At 41.1% G+C, this 18,918-nt stretch overlaps 1 protein-coding gene across 3 annotated transcripts in view; it reads left to right on the top strand.

Annotated features, from left to right (window-relative positions):
- Positions 1–18,918, top strand: part of AKT1 (AKT serine/threonine kinase 1) — a 79,044-nt gene that overhangs the window by 26,058 nt on the left and 34,068 nt on the right. For all 3 annotated transcript variants that reach the window (XM_030948563.1, XM_030948561.1, XM_030948562.1), the window contains exon 3: positions 12,897–13,025. In XM_030948563.1, the coding sequence (XP_030804423.1) occupies positions 12,897–13,025 (129 nt within the window). The remainder of the gene's footprint in view (positions 1–12,896; positions 13,026–18,918) is intronic.

Genomic DNA, 18,918 nt, shown 5'->3' with positions numbered 1-18,918 from the left:
TGAATTTAGAGCTTACACTCCCAGGCACGGGGTAATCCTGTTAGGAGTCTGGGCTGCTGCGATGGTCCCGGGCAGGCTGTGCTGCCTCGCAGGCATCTGCTTCTCTCCTGACTGAGTCAAGTCAATATCCTCAAAACTGTAATTTACACTGTAATGATGGATTACACTTGTCATGGTTTACAGAATTTCGTGTTGTGTGTTTAATAAAAGAAAACGCTTTCTAATGCTTATTATTTCTGAAGTCCAACACGTCTGAACTAAAGCTCCGTGTATGCAAGGCAAACTATGCCTTAATTTTACAATTGTCTGATGGGACTTTGCGATTTATTTGTTGTTACTTCCTTAATGATGTTGCAGTCAGAGGCACTGTTTTGCTAAATGTTGTGTAAAAAGTAAATTGTAGCACAGCAGATGTTGGTATTTGGATGGATGTCGGTGCAATGGGGGGACAGCAACAGTCATCTCTGTCAGCTGTCTTCAGGCTCGGCAGGCCTGCTGCGTGGTTACTTTGGTGTGTAAAAACAGCTCGTTTTGCAACTGGGAAGTTTGGCATTACATTTGGCACTGAGCCATGTAGCTGGGTTAACACAAGTGTTTATCCAGTGATTTTCTCAAAATTGGTAACTTGGAGAGAATGTTATTAAACTTCAGTACAAAGAAAGGGGGAATATGGATGGATCTCTTTCTAAAAAAGTCATTGATTTTTATAATCCTAAATTCCATTAAAAAAAAAAAAATCCTTTTATTTCCCTTACCCCTGTCGTCTTTTCTTTTTCATCATCATCATCCTTTTCCCAGCTTACTGTTTACAGTTTCCTTTTTAAGGATTAAGACATGGAAGCATACCTAATGAAGTGCCATAACCACCTTTTTCTCCATCCTGTGTGCTGTCATGAATTAGGTGCAAAGAATAGAGGACTGCAAATGAAGCTGTTTGATTGCCACCATCCAAAATTTGGTAGAAGTTCCAACTGCAGCATGAAATGAGAACCTGCTTGTATGCATGTCTGCAGAGCACTTGATTTCTGTAATATAAATTACTGTAAATTTTATCTTTGGGCTAAGTACAACAATCCTTGCAGGCCATCAAGAATTTTTCATAGAACTCCTGTTAGTATTGGATGTATTTCTTTATGGAAGTAGCAATTTAGGCTGCATTTTCAGTGAGGACAGGCAGGAGCATGTAGGTGGTAGTTTTGCAGATCAGCAGCTTCAATCAGATTCTACACCTGAAGTTTGGAACCTGTTGATTTAATGTTCATTGAGAAACTTTATAATAAAGGACTAATTTTTCAAAACCATTTAAATCTTGTATTGCATCTGTGATTAAATAACTAGATTGCTTGGAAAGGCTTCCATTTCTTTTGAAATTGGGAATATGATTACACTAGGAAATCTGGATTCTCTGATGAGGGGAAGAAAAGTGTATAGAAAAACATTTTCTCAAACCAGTGATAGTGACCCAGTAGTGGACTTGTGCTTAGTTCGTCTTGTAGTTGAGCTGCAATTTTACCACCAAATAAAATACCAGTACAGTAATTTTCATTTGGGTCCTTTGTTCTCTCTTTTTTCCTTTTTTTCTCTTTTTTAAAGAAGAGGGTGTTACCTGTATTGTCCAATTTCTATAGCCAAATGTGTCTTCATTTAGAAAACTGTAATTTGCAATAAGTCTGCCCACAACCAAGGTTCGTTTAGTATGCTGTGGATAAGTGAAAATTTTAAGTGTTCCGTGACTGCTTTTTGGAAACATTTTTGTCTCTTAATTTGATACTCAGGCTGTAATCCTGAAGTTAAAAAAGTTTCCTCACAGAGGAGGGGAAATAAATGAGCAACAGCAGTAAATAGGAGAATAATCTAAGCCCTACATCTTCCTCAGACCCAGAGGGTGGTACAGTCTTTGTGGCCAGTGTGACACAGGAAGATTGTCCTGTGTGTTGGCTGTGCCTGTGAGGGAGCAGGGTCAGTGCAGGGGCCCTGTGTTCCCAGTTAGCTCTGTGGAGCATCCCTACGTGTCTGTGTGTATCTGAAGGATACAGCTTTGAGATTCCAACTTGCTGGCTTTGGCTGCATGTCAGCAAGGAGGTGCTGAGTGGGGAGCATACTCTCCCCACAGGCTGGGCACAACCTGTGCTTCAGCTGCCTGTGTTGGTGCTGGGACAGGAGCGGGAGAGGACTGGTGATGGCCACAAGCACGACTGTCATGGCCTGGGATGGGGGTTAGGCTGCAGCCTCTCCCTGCCCTGCCTGTGCTCTCAGCCCAGTCAGTGCCTTCCCTTCTGCCCATCAGAGACCCAGCTTGTCCCTTTGTCAGCTCCCGTGCAACTGTTTCAGCCAGAATTGTAACCACATCTTAACTCATCTCTAGCACAGTTCTCTGCCTCCAAAAGGTGCCTCTATCCCCCCCCACCCTCCTTTTCTCCTCCAGCTCCCCTCCCACCTTACTGGCAGCAGCAGGGTTTGCCGGGAGCCCTTGCTTGGCTTGACCTCTGGAGTGGCAGAGGAGCCCCCAGCAGCTGCCACCTGAGCTGGAAGCATCAGCTCAGGGACCAGTGGCAGGCAATGCTGTAAAACAGGGTGTGCTAAGCATCAAACAGTGCTTGCATGCAGGCTGTTCTGTATGTGTGTCTGTACCTTCCTTGCCAGAAGTCCCTGAGGCACCTGGCTTTCAGGAATGTTACCCCAGGTGACCTATAGGGTTCTTTCTCTCTCCTTTTTAAAAAAATGGAATTAATAAACAAGAAAATGGAAAATAAACAAGAAAAAGCAAAAAGCTGTCATTTAAAAGTTTAAAGCTTTAGTTATGGTTTTCTGATGTTCTCAAAGTGCGGCAATCTGACTTTCCTGGAGAGCTGTTGTAGTTGTTGCAAGTTCTGCACCTGATGGGTAGCTGTAATGTGGTTAGGCAAGGGATGTGTTTTGGAGTTTGTTTGGCTTCTGTTCTTTGGGGACATCCTAGTGAGAGTGGGAAGATGGAACTACAGAGAGTGGACTGTGTTCAGTTATGGGATGGGGCTTTCAGGATTTGGGTGGATGAAGGAATGTGTGTGGTGTGCTGTGCATGGAAAACCAGGTGTGGAAGAAAGGTGGGGCCGATGCGGCAGTCCCTGACCTCAGAAGATCCAGTGAGGCAAGTACCAGATTTGATGCCCACAGAAACTGGTGTGAGTTCAGGGCAGGCTGGGGGTGATGTTTATTTTAACACTGCTTGTAGGGGCAGTTTGAATAGAAAATGGAATTTTTGCCATGTCCTCCCAAAACAAAAGTAAGAGGCACTGCAGACTGGAAACTGTAATTCAGGCTCCTATCTTCTGTGTCCGTCTGCTTCCCACTTCTCTGTGGGCTATACTGTTCATTTCTTATGCTATTTTTAAAATGAAAAGTGACTTCAGTGTAGCAAGATGCTGCTGGCAGCAAGGAAATTAATTTATGGTAGAAGTGTCAAGGTAGGTAGGTCTTTGTTGTGTCTTTTTTCAAGTTGGTCTTTATTTCATTCATCCTTGTGTAAGAAACAGATCTTTGTGTGACTGAAATGCACTCTCTCCTAGAGCTTGGAGCTGTTACAGAGAAGTATAATGAGCTTAATATAATAGATAACGTTGAGGCTAAAAAATAGTTGTGATTATATTTATGTGTTTTTAGTTGTATTTTAGACATGTTTCAGTGTCACAGGGCTAAATTGTGGTACCACTGAAATCCAGCACGAATTTTGCTGTTTGATTATATTAAGACTCAACATTTCTACTGTCTATTATAAAAATAAATGAAATGTAATGATGTGTCTGACTGAGCTTGTGACCCTGTTGAAGCAGCAGTGTGGATTGTGCTCTCCTTTACAGTGACAACACACCTTAGTTCAAGGCACAGAAATCCTTGGCAGAGTTTCTTAGGCCTGTGTTACTCGGCTAAGCTTAGCACCAGAGCTGCCCTGGCTGTTCTGCTCTTACACTACTCAGTGGTGAAGTTGCTTTAATAAATTCTCTGCATGCAATTAAGTTACTTTGAAAAATTCCTCTGAAGTGAGGCAGCACTCCTGTTATCTGGAGGAGATTTTCATTGCTGAGTTTGGGGTAGTGACTCAGTAAAACTTATCTGTGGAATACTAAATTTGGAGGCGTAACCAGGAGGTTGCCATGATAACAAATATTAGGACTTGCTTTCTGGGAAGTGCTCCTAATTTTTCCATTGATGGCCATTAAATGTCTCAAGATAAATGAAACTTTTTATTAGAACTAACATGGTCTTCTTGTCCTCCTCCAGGATTTTGTAGACTTGCTAGTGACTAAATGAAGAAGGGAAATCCAAATTAGCCCCAGCCCTATAAAGACACCACCTCTTTTTTAATATTGTTTCTTATTTTTTCCATTGAAATGTTTGTTTAACTTAGCTTTCATTCATCTTTCTACGAAATATTTATCAGTTTGTATAAATGTTTTAAAATTCTACATTGATTTTATTTTCTTGGCACTTTTAAGAAATTTCCTGATGCACAGCATGATCACACAATTACTGGTAGAGCTTTTCTTGTAAGTGACCGAAAACAACTCTGTGCATTTATGTTGAAAATTAGGACTTAAACCCAGAAGCTAAAGGATAACAATACAATGTGTTAATTTCTTACTCTCCATAAATTGCTTATTTATTAAAGTCAGTGTTCTGCAGCTTAGTTTTTACTAAGAGAGCTTTTTTCCCACTCTTCAAACTGCCTCTGTAGTTGGTTCATATCTATTTTAGAAATGCTGCTGTTTCCATAAATCTCCCCTAATGTCCTTTAACCTTTTTTTTCCCTCCATTTCTGTACAATTCCCTGAGGTTTTGATTCACTTTGTGAATGACACAATGATGTGGTAATGGGAGCCTAGAAGAGCAAGCCAGGGACTCAAGGAGTGGTGGATGAAAACATCCTCAATGTGGATGTTTTTTATTTTCTTCAAGGCTGTGTCCTGCTTTTTCCCTCCCCTGCTCTTGCTTTCCCATGGGCTCTCACCCCCCCAAGCTACCAGGTCATGTCTCAGCCTCATCAACTTCGGGATTTTAATGAGGAACCTCTGCTGAGTGCTTTCCACGTTTAATGTTCATAAAACAAATAAATGCATCATAAAAATCACTCTTGCCTGAGTCTTTGACTCACCTAATCTTTTTTTAATGGGGCAGAGTGAGAGAAGGGACCTAAAATAATTTTTGATCAATTCATGATGCTTTTCCTGAACATCCTCTATGTTTAGGTCGCTTGAGGAATAAAAGTTAAAAACCTGTGAGTTCACCTTAATTTGTTCTGGAAGAGCTTTGGTTTGTGTATGTTTTTTTGTTTTGTCCCCTCAGACACACTGCCAGTCTCTAGATGGGATTTACTGAAGAGCAAAATTGGGTATGTGATATACAAATCAGGCATCTGTTCAGATAAGCACAAGTGTCATGCCTAAGGATTCTTAGGCAAAAAGGTAAAATTATTGAATCAGCTTTCGGAGGCTGTCTAGAAAAGCCCATCCTTGTTCAAACACACCAGGGTGTGGTGTGTTTGGTGTTTCTGGTTTAGTTTTTATTTTTCTTTGTATTTGTAGTAGACATAAAATCTTTGGAGCACCAAGTCACGCTGTTTGTATAAGTACATGGGGTGTATTTAAGAGCCTGATTTGCAGAAACACTGACCATATTCAGACTGAGCGTGAGGAATAGTTGTAGCTACCTCCTTCCTCTAAGGGAAGATATTTAAGAACTTGCAGAGGCTCATTAGCTTAAGTGCCTTGTTAGCTGCTTGTGCTATTTTCCATCATAGTGTCAAGGTAAAAATTACTTGGGGAGAAATAATTGTTCTAAGTATGCTTAATTCAGTTCAGTGAATCTGACACCTCCTCTGTCATTTTTATTTATTTATAAAAATGGGAGAGAGTTGGGTGCCTGTCAAAAGCACAGAAACACATGATGGCACTTTCTGTTACAGGAATGTTTTATTTTGTTAAAATCCTGTAGCTGCTTGCAAGTTTATTTCTAAAGATTTCTCTAATCGTGTTGGACACCTCATGGTAGTTTTAAGTCCTTTTGTTCACACTATGAGGGAGTGAAGATGCAATTCACTCTGAGATTGTTTTCAGTATAGCTTAAGAAATCACTTTATATTTTCCTGTAATTTATGTAGCTATCCTTAAAACTGCTGTTTTAAATGAAATTTCATTTACATCTTCTCCCACTGGAGACAGCTGTAGGTTAGGACTAGCCTGACTAAGCTGTGCCAAAGGTAGGAGTAAGGAGTTTTTTACATGCTGATTAATTCTCTTTTGCTCCTTTGGGAATATCTGGTATTGCTTAAATTGATTGCTGTAAGCAATATGGCAACATTTTTGACCTTCTAAACTGAAATTCAGCAAAAAAAGAAAAAGAAAAATATAAACCTCCATGTTTCAGTTTTACATAACTATACAGTTGAAGTATAGTGGTAAAAAATACTGGGGTGTCATCTTCTGCAGTGGTGGTGTTGGCTGGTGATCTTGAACCCTTTGGGAGAGATAGAATCTGAAGAACGTGGTAGTTGTCCATCCCCTGCACAGAAAAAGTATTGGGTGAGAATCTGTTTTTCTTTCTCTGTAATCTGGCTTCTCATCTCTGCCATGGCCAGCTCTGTGAATCAGAGCACCCGATGCCTTCCTTAGGTGTTTCCCACCTGCGCTGTTGTGTAACTACAGACAGGGGCAGCTTCCAGTACGTTTACTTTTCTACAGAGCTTTGTGGGAAGGCCGAAGCCAAGGCTGTGTGCTGGTTTCTGAAGTTAATTTACAGATGTGGGGTGCCAGGTGACCAGGAGTTGTCCTCCCACAGCTCCCCTTGCCGCTTGAAGACCAGACGGCTCATCCATCACCCTCCGCCCCACCTCTGGTGCCCGCCTCCCCTCTCCCCATATTCCCTCAAGATATGATAATGAAGCAGATGCCCTGGACTGCAACTCTCCCTGAGCTTGAGAAGTAGCAGGAGGTTTAGAAAAGCTGAAACCAAGGAGGAGGAGGAGGCAGCACTTCTCCTGAACCTGTTGGCAGTCACGTCAGTCACGGCCGTGCACCCCACAGCCATCGCACTGCCTGCGGGGGAAGAAAGTGAGGAACCGATTTATCGCACCCCAATCACCCCTCTGGGACTGTGGCACCCCACATCAGGGCCATGCCAGGCACGGAGGAGCTGAGCCGTGCAGGGCTGGCCTGGTTGCTGGTGGCCATGCACAGAGCTGTTCCCACAGCGCTGGCCGAGGGCTGCAGTGACCTCCCCGCCAGGGAGCAGCCCCGCCGGCAGCCCCAGGCACCTCATTGAGATTCCAGGCACAGGGAGCGCCTCTGCAGCTGTACGCTGGAGGCGGTGGCCGAGGAGGCATCCAGAGAGGGGCCCCAAAAAATCATCAAAGAAGCGGCCCCTTCGCTGTGCCTCTGAATAGGCAGACAAACCAGAGGTCCTCCTCTCTCCGCCAGCGTGTTGGGAAAGACATTAACATAACCTCTTTTTCTTTCCTTTCTTTTTTAATTTCCCCAAGCTACTGAAAATCTACTGTGTTTAAATATCTTGTTCTGACAGTTTGCATCGGGGAGCGAAGAGTGGTGCACCAGCCTGGTGGGTGTCTGTGCAGCTATTTTTATAAAAAACGAAACATGCTTGAGCTGAGAGTTTTCATTCAGGTCACCCTAGACTTAATTGTTTGGTGTCAGGTCGTTAAGATCCAGAATTAGCTCCCTGCACTTGGAAAGGGCTTGCTTCCGAGTGCTTTAGAAATGCAAAGGCAAGTTTTCAAGCCCTGCTTTCTTTTTCCAAATCTGTTTTGATTTCAGCTGGTTTTGAAGCGAGTGGACACTTACTCAGTTTACTCAAGCAGTAAGAACTAACTGTAAATCACCATCCCACTCCTCAGCACGAACGAGATGGCAGCTCCTGAAAGCTTCACATCTTTAAGGAAAATGGTCTGTTTTCTGAGCCCTTATTAGGCCGACAGGATGCAGACCACTTCTCATGGCCATTGAGGCTCAGAAATGAGTCACTGTGCCTTTGATGGGTGGCACATTAGCGTTTCGATTGGCATAACTTTCATGTTCCCTCGGACAGGAACTGGGGCTGTACAAGCAGGGAGTGCCCTACATCATCAGAGCGTGTGGGAATGTAGAGAAGGCTTGCATAACTCAAAAGCTCTAATTTTTTGAGTGTTATGCTTAAATACAATCAAAGGTGCTACTTCTGATGCTCAGAGCAGAAAGTTGAATGCATTATTTATTGGTAGATTTGTGGTAGCCACCTGACTGCATTTCATATAACTGAGATTTTGTTTTCTGTCAGTGCTCCTGGGCTTGTTACTTGGTTACTTTGGGCCATAAGAAAGTTAATAGTCGGTCAGGTGCTTTTGTAAGTATCAAGGGTAGCATTGGATGCAGACTTGGTTAACCTAATGATTTTTTTTTCAAACCATTGGTATGTATGAGTTGATTAAAACAAAAGCAGAGGCTTCTTAAATATAGTCTGTTGTGAATTAAAGGGTGTGGTGTTGGCTTTGAATGAGCTTGATGCAGCAACAAGCATGCAGCAGTTGGTAAATAAAGATGGATTTTCTTTTGTTCTGCTGGTGCTTGCTGCTCATTATTCTCCACTTACCCCGTGAGCTTCCCAGGGAGTGGCAGCTGTTTCTGATGTTAGACACTCTATCAGTGGTAGACAGCTCCAGATTCGGTGAGATACTGTTGTGGGGAGGAGAGGAAAATAATCTAACCCTGCATTATTGTAAATCCTCAGTAGAATTAACTTTTCATGAGCCAAAGGAGTTTTGTGTTTAACTTTTTCTGAAATATTCAGGCATAAGAGTGCTTTGCAGTATGTGTTACAGCGAAAAAGCTTTTCTGGCATGAGATGGATTTACATTCTGAGTGTGTGTTAAGTATTTTAATGTGCAGTGTGTGGGGGCAGGCACAAGGCAATAAAGGGAAATCAGTCTATAACAATCTTTGTGTATGTTTCCAGATATATACAGTTTGGGAATCTTTGCAATTTGGAAATTGCTCGGAGTAAACAGAATGATACATAAAGATTTTAAATAATAAAGCTAGCAAGCTACAGAGGAGTCTGTTTGGTTCCAGGATTTTATATGTAGGATTTATAACCCATGCTTTTGCTTTCCTGTCTCTGCAGTGTTAGCATTCTGTTACTGAAAACAAAGAAGGCTCTGCCAGGGCATTACACAAGCAATGAATCACAGAGGAAAAAATGTTTTGCTTTGTAAATTGTTCACTTTTCCATGGTGGATCATTATTTTTTTTTAGTGTTGTCTGATAGAATTTGCCACACATGCTTGCATTTACTGTACTCGGTATGATTCTTTCTAGTGTGAGTACATAACTGCTAATATTAGTGACTTCAAGTAACTTCTTCTTGTGATTCTTAAAAACAAAACCACAACAAGGAACAAAGAACACAGGGCAAAAATTGAAACAGCTCAGTTCACTCTTGAGACGTGACAGCTTGCTGAGTATATTGGAGGAAGGAAAAGGTGTTGATGTTTTTCAGACAGCTTTGTCCCAGCAGTTCCACATAATTATTTTTTTGTCTTATTGACAAACTCCTTTTCTGCCTCCAGTACTCAAGATTTGCTGTCACCTTTTGATGTGGTCCTCGTGGGCTGTAGGCCATTTATAGTCTTTTAGCTAATCATAAAACTATAAACTTGTTTCTTAAGAATATGCACTTTGTACATCTTTTTGATGACTGTTGGTGAGTCTGTGTTTCCGAGCTTCTGCAGAGGAATGATAGCTTGCTCAGGCTTGAATGTAAAATTATACTTGGAGATCTTTTCCTTGGGAAGTCACACACCAGGCAGTGTCTTGCCACTTTTTTGCAGGATGCAGAAGTACAACCTCAGTGTGTTATATAATAAAAACTTGTACCACAGATACTGCACTGTGCCTCATACTCTCCTTGGCAAGAACAATAATCAATAATATGTTGGATTGCCATATTACAGTATTCATTAAGCTCCAGACATGTGGAAAAATTTCAAATAAAATCATGTTATTTATGTGCAAAATAAAAAGGTGGATCAGGAACCATAACCAGCTAAAGCAATGCTTAAAGGAAGATCCAAGTAGAATGATCTCTGCAGAAAGGCTGGTGGTAATGAAATCCTTGATTTTTCACACAGAAGCGGTGAGTGTGGAGGAGGATGCTATATATGTATGGAATGCACAATTTTAAAGACTGTGTGATTAATCCTGTTAGAGGATGTGTTTCTAACAGAGGAGCAGATCGGTGGGATAAAGCTGTTAGAAAGTATGAGAGCCAAACATAAGCATCTAATCTTAGAGAAAGTCTCCTGTGACAGTACAGTGTCATTCTGTTTAAAATTATGTGTACTTCGCTGCAAATAACCAGATAATAATTTCAGAATCTGCAAAAAATTATTGTCCCCTCTGTAAATGCCAGTGAGGAGGATATGTAGCATAAATGAGGGAGTAAGGGAAGTAGAAATTCCCAGTCTTGTCCCTGTTCAGATATTATTTGTCCCATCCAATCTGGATTTAGTCGTAAGTGCAGGTATGATAAGGAGTGTGTGGTGGTCATTAGGTCTCCTGGGTGTGCTATATGCAAGAGAAGAAAATGCCAAGGAGTCAGGTATGTAACAGCATGTTCCAAAATCCTGATGGTCTAGGCAGCCACCTTCCCAACCTGCTTACTGGCAAACCTCTAGTCGAGAGCTGGGCTGAGCATGCCAGTGTCTTCTCGTCCCTGTAGTCACATCTGTGGTGTAACAGTAATGAGATTGGAGTAATCTCACTGATCTGGGCCGAGTTGGACTGATAATTTAAATGTGAAAGGCTTCATAATCTCCTGCTGATCCCAGAAAGTTTTCGGCATTTGGTTAAGGTCAGAATTAAAAAGATGATGACAACAAAACCTTCTACATTTACCTTCTTGCTTATAAATGTTAAACCATGACAGGTGAGTTCTGAAATTCCTGGAGCGATGATGACACTTTGGTAATCGCCTTACAGGCTGGTGTAGCACTTAGGGCAGTAACAGCCATCTCTAAAAGAAACAATGAGAAGGTTTGTGTTCCTTTTCCTCTTCTCTGTCTTGCCCCATACCTGTTTCATTAGTTCACATGGATGTTTTCTGCAGATGTGGCCACTGCAAAGGTGACTGTGTGGCTCTCCCTAACAGTTCAGTAGCTCTTAGTTTTTTGTTTTAGATGAGGAAATTGAAATCCCAGTGAGGACTAAAGAGGTGAAAGCAGCTGGTGAGGGCTGTGCACACCCATGTCTGTGTTGTGTGGGCGTCGGGGTTGCTTCTGCTTCTGTGTGCAGGAGGGAGAAGGATGAGTGTGAACGGAGAAGTGACACAGCTGCTGCCCAAAGCAGGTTGAAACTGCACCACAGATGGAGAGGAGGTCTGTGGGGACAGGAAGGAGACAAAGCAGCTGCAAGGGAGTTCCTGGGACAGGGTGCACTTTGCTGGGAGAGAAATCACCAGCAGAGGAAAGCTGAGCAATGGGAAAGTATGAGAGGAGCCTTGGAGAACAGCAGAGCAGCAGAAGGTTGCCAGAGCCAATAAATCTGGTGAGCCTTCTCCTCTCATCTGTCTTGGTTGTTTGAAGAGCTTGCCAGCAGGTGAACCTGTGGGCACTGGGCACCAGCCACTGCAGGGCAGCCTTACAGGGTGCACAGGTGTGGTCCTGCTGTGGCAGGCTGGAAAGGAGTTCAGCTCTGAGTGTGCTCTCTCATCTTCTCCTCAGTGTTAAACAAACCAGTGAGAAACCTTACAGAAGGGAGGAGGGCATGGTTGATGTGTGGCTGTGGGTATTTGTAGTTGACCACTTGCTTTTAAAATTTTTAAATCAGTTTTTGGAGTGAGCAGAATTGGAAAAGTGTGGCCACTACTGTGTTTAGAATAACACCTTGAATGAGATTTCTGTGACTCAGTTGAGTAAAACAGGACCTTTTAGGACCTAGAGGGGCAGCTTGACACCATGAAAAGCTGTTTGAGATTCTTGAGAGTGCCTGAGAAAACAATGATCTGGTAAATGAGCAAAAAACTCAGGCATACTGACAGTCATCCAGAAGAGCCATCGATGGGATTTCTGCTTCCTTCTCTGAAGACCTTAATAAATCCAGTAAATAACTGAGGTTTTGATTAACTCTTTCCTTCTTATTCTGCTGCTGGACATTTTGAATGTGGCTGTAATGCAATCATGCAAGTGTCACCTGTGCAGGTTACTCAGATGAGCAATGGGTGTTTCCTCAGACAAAGAAAGGTGGCATATCTTTCAGAGTAGATGTTTGTTTTTGACTTTGTGGTGGCTATACATCATCCAGTGTTTTCTCCTTCATATTGTGATATATCATCTTGTGTTTCATGCTTGAGATGTTGTGAGAGAAGTGAGTGATGTTATGTAACATAAGCAGAGAATTATCTTCTTATGGTCTGAAAGTGACTGTTGGTTTGATAAAGCAGTTGACTAATTAGTAAATTACCCATTCTTGTTTAAAATACTTGCGCTGCAAAATGTAAATGAAAAAAATTTCTCCACTTGTCAGTATGAAAAATGACAATAGCAAAAATAATACATAGGACATCTGCTCTGATTTTTTTAAAATTTAAAATGCATTTAAGGCAGATGTTGCAGAATTTGAATGGAAATCGAAGTAGATGGAAGAACAAAACATAGCTGTTTACCTTTTGTGAAGTCCAATTTTTATGGCTAACATCTCTATCAGTATGTGACTCAGTGCCTGTGTTTTTCCACTGTTTGTATCAGACTGAACTGAATGTTCTTACAACTGCTGCTGTCAGGATGACATATAGTTCCAATATTAACAGAAATTATTGGTGTGTCAGTATTTCGGGGTGTTTTCTGATGTTGTTTCCCTTTGCCCATCCTCTCTTTCCAGGAGAATACATCAAAACATGGAGGCCACGGTATTTTCTGTTGAAGAATGATGGCACCTTCATTGGCTACAAGGAGCGGCCACAGGATGTGGACCAGCGGGAATCACCTTTAAATAACTTCTCAGTAGCTCGTAAGTGTTTCTAGCTGCTTCCTTGTCCAGTCTGGGGCTGATGTCTTCTTGTAACATAGCTGGGAAGCTGCATCAGTAACATTCAGATCTGCCCGGAGCGCTGTGTCTAAACACAAAGTGTGTTTATTTGAGCTGATAAATCCCACTGTGTTTCTCAGGAATGATTGTAACGTGGAGGTTTGATGCTCTGCTTATTTTTCTTGGTTTTGAAGTTTTCTAGTAATTTAGCGTTTCTCGTTATTGAATAAAATGGATTTATTTGTTAATATTTTGTATGTATGTTAGTCAGCAAATTGCTTTAAAGTGGAAATTCACCCAGGTGCATGTACTTGGTGGGTAGGTACAGCAGAAGCATTTCTGCCACCAGATCTGGATTCCAGTGGCATTGGCATTGGTCAGAGTTATTTGTTAGCATAAGAGAATGCAGAGTGAGCACATGTTTTAACGAAGCACACTTGGATTTTCTTAATTTTGAACACAAACTCATAGTTCTTCTATCAAAGCCAACAAGAGGGTTTGGAAATAATAACATCTTCTAACCTCTGCACTCTCTACTATGCAAACATTTCCGACTTTGCTCAGGTGCTGCAGCACAGGATGTGATAGGAGACTCTGAAGATAATTTCCTTTTCTTGCTCATGTTTTTAACTTTTCACTGTATACTTCCAGCTTTTATTTTCTCCTGTTCTTAATCTTTCCTGTCTCGTGATCTGCCTGTGTCTCGTTCCACCACTTAAAAATAGATCATTGTGGCACCTGTTATTAACAATGATCTGTTCCATGTTCCTGGTGACTACTGGAAGCAAAGCTCTGCAGAGAGAAGGGTAGGGGCTTTCCCTCTTCATTACAAGGTAGCTCAAAATACAGGGGATTCATCTTTCTAGCTGATCATTAAGCAGGGATTTATTTTGAAACACCCTGCTCCTGGAAGAGGGCTGGGCAGCAGTAGGAATTAATGGAAATGTTCATTATTTTTCCTCCAGTAGCAGCACATACCTGTTGTGAGCGATGATGGGCGTACATAATGGACATGCTGTTTCCTGGTGCCTCTGTACAGGATTCCAAGAGTGCTTTGGGGCTTTTTGTGTCGTTTGAGAGGGAGAATTCTCGTAGTGTTTTCATTTCAGTAATGATATGGTACTTTTCTCTTTAGACTGGTATCTTCTTACAGATCAAGAAGGTAAAGCAAAGCAGAAGAAAGCCATTAATTTATAAATTAATTCAGTACTTGGTCTATAGCCAGAGGCTTTTAACAAATGCACTTTCTGGAGGACACTTCCATCCTCTTGCTGCTGCTAATTGCATTACTTGGGCAGCTCAGTACTAAGGAGTAAAAATGTGTCCATCACCTTTTCTTTGTCTAAGTTGCCTTTAAAATGGGTTAACTTAAATCAGTTTTCTCAACAGCAGTGTGGTGCTTTTTTGGCAGATTGAGCCCATCAGTCTCAGCATTTATAGATAAACAGGTTTGTTACCATGGCATTGGAGCATTGTCAGAGAAGACACAGCACGTGCCTATAGATGAGTTGTAAGAGTTGCCTGTAAGAGGCATCATGGGCTGGGTGGTGGGTGGGAGGATGTTCCTAGCAGTGGCTCTTGCCTGGTGGCAGCTCAGGAAGGCCTTGAGGATTGGAGTGGGACCTCCTTGCTAGAAGTCATTATTGTGGATTTGGGCCCACAGAAGCAGCTGTTTCCCCACCAGGATTTAATTTCTCATGTAGGCAGTAGCAGGCAGTGCTGCCAGCACTTCTGTCCCTTCTGGGTGCCCTCCACACTTTCACAGATTGACAGAATATTCTGACTTGGATGGGACCCACAGGATCATTGAGTCCAGCTCTTCATGTAAATGGCCCATATGGGGATTGAACCCACAAACTTGGTGTTATTAGCACCAGGCTCCAACCAGCTGAGCTCATCTCAGGGATCACTGTTTGGATGTATTTTGCACCACAGGCTTTCCCTTTGAGTCTGCTTGCCTGATCCTTTCATTCAGGTTAATGTGTCGTGTTAGTGTGAATGAATTTGAGCCGTCTCTGGAGGAAGGCTCAGGCCAGAGCACAGGCCTGCACAAGCCTCCTGCCAGTGAAAGGTGGGGGAAATAATTTTGTAAAAAAATAAATTATTTTAAATATTAAGATTAAATATTTTGTAAAAATTACTCTTTCTGTTTTCTTTTCGTCCAAGAGACCATGATAGCCCTGACTTTTTTTGTTAATTAGTGAACCAGATTTTTTTTTAATGAGATGGCAGGCTGTCTCTGTCAGTCTGTTCTTTGGAAGTGGTCCCATGTTTCTGATTAAAATCTTTACCCTCTTCTGCTGTACCAAAATGTAGGCTTTTTTATCTTTGCAAGTAAAAGGAGGGGTTTTTTAAAGGGGAATTTTATTACTTGTAGTGTAAAATTCATATTGAGTGATTTTGTCAGCGCATGAGAAGTGGGAAATAATTAGTGACAAAGCTATGACACAAGACAACAACTAATGGTCACCTGTCTTTTCCTTTAATGGGTATGAAGAAAGTATTAGCAATAAATAGGGTGTGATTTCCATGTGCTTGACAGTCCTTTTTTCTCCTACACTGGCCTTTTCCTTTTGGTCTGTGAGGGTTATAATCATACATTTTTGAAAACTCATTTCTAAGCCCCTCTAGCTAAAGAGAGGCGTACTATTTATTTTAAATAACCTTTTCTCCACCTAATTTTCCTTTTAAAATAGCCATATACTAATGTTTACTGTGTTTAAGGAGTTTATTTTCTCTGAAATAAACCTATTGAAGATTTAAAAAAAAAAATTGACAACAGACAAAAAACAAATACAGAAGAACCCAAAGTAACACTCGTGAAGCATGGTGCCTGAGTGTTTGAGTCTTATTTGTGTTTTGTGTTCTGTACATTACTGCTAAGAAGGTAGAAGGAATAAAAAAATCTGTACCTAAAAGTTCTGCTCCAGAACTCCTAGAGATGAATAACCAGTAGAGGCTGAGTTGTAAATCTGTGAGATAAGTAGCCTTCATACCAATTGTAATCTCGGATTATCATGTATGTCTCCCTATTAGGTTATAAGCCTTTAAAACCATATAGCTGAGAAAAGCAGTATATTGTGAAAAACCACATGGAGAGAGAGGCTGTTCCTGTTAGAAAGGGATTATTGCTCCCGGCTGTCAAAAAGGAAGATGGACTGTGGTGGTTTTGTTGTACTGCTGAAAACATAATTGCTCAACAATACAAGAGCTCCTTTTGGGACAGGACTGTGTGTCTGCAGTCAAGCATTTTTCAGAGCGTGCAGGATGGCCAGATTAGTGGTTGGATTTTTTTGATTTTTTTGTGTGCTGTTACTAAGAGCCACCTTTTTGCAGGTCTGTAACTTGGTGCTCCTGGCCCCTCACTTTTGCCATGCTGAACAGTTCAGAGTTGATCTATCCAGTGGTGTTACAGAAAACAGACACTTCGACATAATATTTGTGTTTGTCTTCCAAAAGTTTTATTTCTTCATCATTCTGTTTTCCTTATTTACCTTTTTCCTTTTTTTTCTGTTTTCTTTTCTCTGTTTCTCCATACCTTTCCTTAAAGAAACCAAAGCAGGAATAGGGAGGATTCTTCCTAGACATTATTGTTTTAAGTGTGATGTCATTATATAGGGAGCAGAGTTTGACACTTTCATCGAAAGTAATCTGCCTTTTAGCTCAAGTGCTGGGAAAGCAAATATTGTGACATTTTAGAAAGTCACTGGGATAATACTAAGTGTCTTTCAAATACAAAATGGTAATTTACATTTGAATGCCTTGGTGTCTATTCCTGTTAGGAACAATTTCTCTGTCCTACTTACTTTAAAAGACCAAACGCCAGGAAAGAATCAAGAGGTTCTTTGGAGAAATTTAAATAATTTTCAACAGGCTGCTGTTTATAGTGCCTACTCTGTTGCAAATGGGGAATACTTACATTGGCCTGTTTCACAGGAAAAACTTCCTTCAAAGTGGGTAGCCCTCAGCCCCTATTTGAAATCGAATATTTTTATAGCAGAATCCCCAAACATGCCATAAATCAGACCTAATGGTACACAGCATCTCTCTCTGCTCTGCTGGAGTGGTGCACATTGCAGTAATACATTGATGATTAGAGAAGGTGGATTTTGGATTTCTCTAACTTCAGCTACAGTGAAGAGCACAGAGTTAGGTTTAAGAAAAAAATACTGTTCATTTGTTTAATTGATAAAATCCATGGGATTATCGTACATGGTGAGAAACAAGTGGTAGTTTCAAACTTTCTACAATCTATATGGTACAGCACTTTGGTAAAGTAAAGCCTTCTGTATTTCTTGATATGTGCTGTTATGATTGAGCAGGGTAATTAGACAGCATATTGTTCACTAAACAAAACAATTCTGGGTGACATTCCTGAATTATAGTGGTTATTAACTGACAAATCTCTATTATTCATCTTGCTGTATGCCTTAAAGATTGCTGGATCAGCAAGCTTAACAAATATCAATGGACAGTGCTGATTTAGGGGGAGAGTGACATGTAATTGGTCCATGTCTATAACAGAAAAAACCTTGTGTGGTTTATCATGCTGAAATTAAATGGTTAAATCTAGAGTTCATGGCTAGTTTAAATATCTATACAACTACTTCAGAATATGAATCTAAAGTGTTTTTAAAATCTAAGCAAAACCTCTGTGTTTATTTCTTTATGATGCTGTACTTTGGGATAAGTATGGGAGAACAGCTCTGGATTAGCAGAGGGTTAGGAAGTAGCCTGATGTTGTTCTTTGAGTCTGCAGACAGATTCAGTGTCTTAAGGCTGTATTGTGCAGGCTCCTAGAGGACAACCCCAGCCTTCCTCTAATCACGTTAAGCAGATAAAAACAGGGGGCAGAACAAACAAACAACAAAAAAAGAAGGGCAGCTGAGGAGGTGGGAGGTCTGGAAGCAGGAGTGAGATCTTTGGAGTGGGATTTATCAGCCCCAGGCTCACGGGGCTGCGCCAGCCCGGGCAGTTGTGTTGGGCTCTCACAGAGGCGGCTGCAAGGCCGTACCCAGCGCAGCCGCATCGCTGCGTGGAAGTTGTTTAATCTGAATGAAGGAGTGCCATTTATTGCACTAAAGCCTTTGCATGACTCATTAATAACTTTCTCTTATCTAATTGGAGTGCTCTAGGAGGACTCAGTATAACCTCAGCGTGCTATTAAAGAAAAATTATATTTTCTTGTAATGAAAAATGCAGTTGCTAATTGAGAAGCTTATAATTCCAGCAGCAAATGAGGCATGAAATATATTGCCAAAAATACAGTGCTCAAAAACACTGGCAGTAAATATTTTATCTTGGTGCTAATTAAGAGCTTGAACTTAAAACTGAGCATTCTAAATTTACACAATAATGAAATTAACCTAATGGTTCCAGTGTAACCTTAGTAATGTTACTGTTATTCTGATGGATTCTGTCCTCCACTTGCACATTGCTGATGGTGGAGGAAGCTCATAGCTCTAGCAGTAAACAGAAATTTCTTCTTGTCTTCATAGTGCCTTTTTATTTATTTAGGAGTCTATTTAGAAACTGAAGACCAAATAACAGCAAGCATGTGGTTTCATTAACTGCAAGGAAAAGAGTTTAATGCAAGAAAAAAACTCCTACAATTATATTTTTTTCCCCTGCTGACTTGGTTTCTTAATTTGACTTTCCTCTAGCAGGATCTGTTTAATTAATTAGCTTTTCTATTAACGTTTTTCCGAAAAATGTGGTGGTTTGGCTCCTGTTGTTATTTCATTGATTTTCTTCTGTTTTTCAGATCTCTGTTAGTAGAGCTAAAGCATACCCTTTATCCCAGAGCATTTTCTGGCCCAAATTTGAAGGATAAACACTTGTAATATCCTAAGAAGCTTAAAGTAAAATTTAAAAA

This window comes from Camarhynchus parvulus, chromosome 5 (assembly GCF_901933205.1).
Source record: "Camarhynchus parvulus chromosome 5, STF_HiC, whole genome shotgun sequence".
Lineage (NCBI taxonomy): Eukaryota > Metazoa > Chordata > Aves > Passeriformes > Thraupidae > Camarhynchus > Camarhynchus parvulus.
The sequence above is the reverse complement of the archived record's forward strand: the minus strand, read 5'-3'. Positions and strand labels throughout refer to the sequence as shown.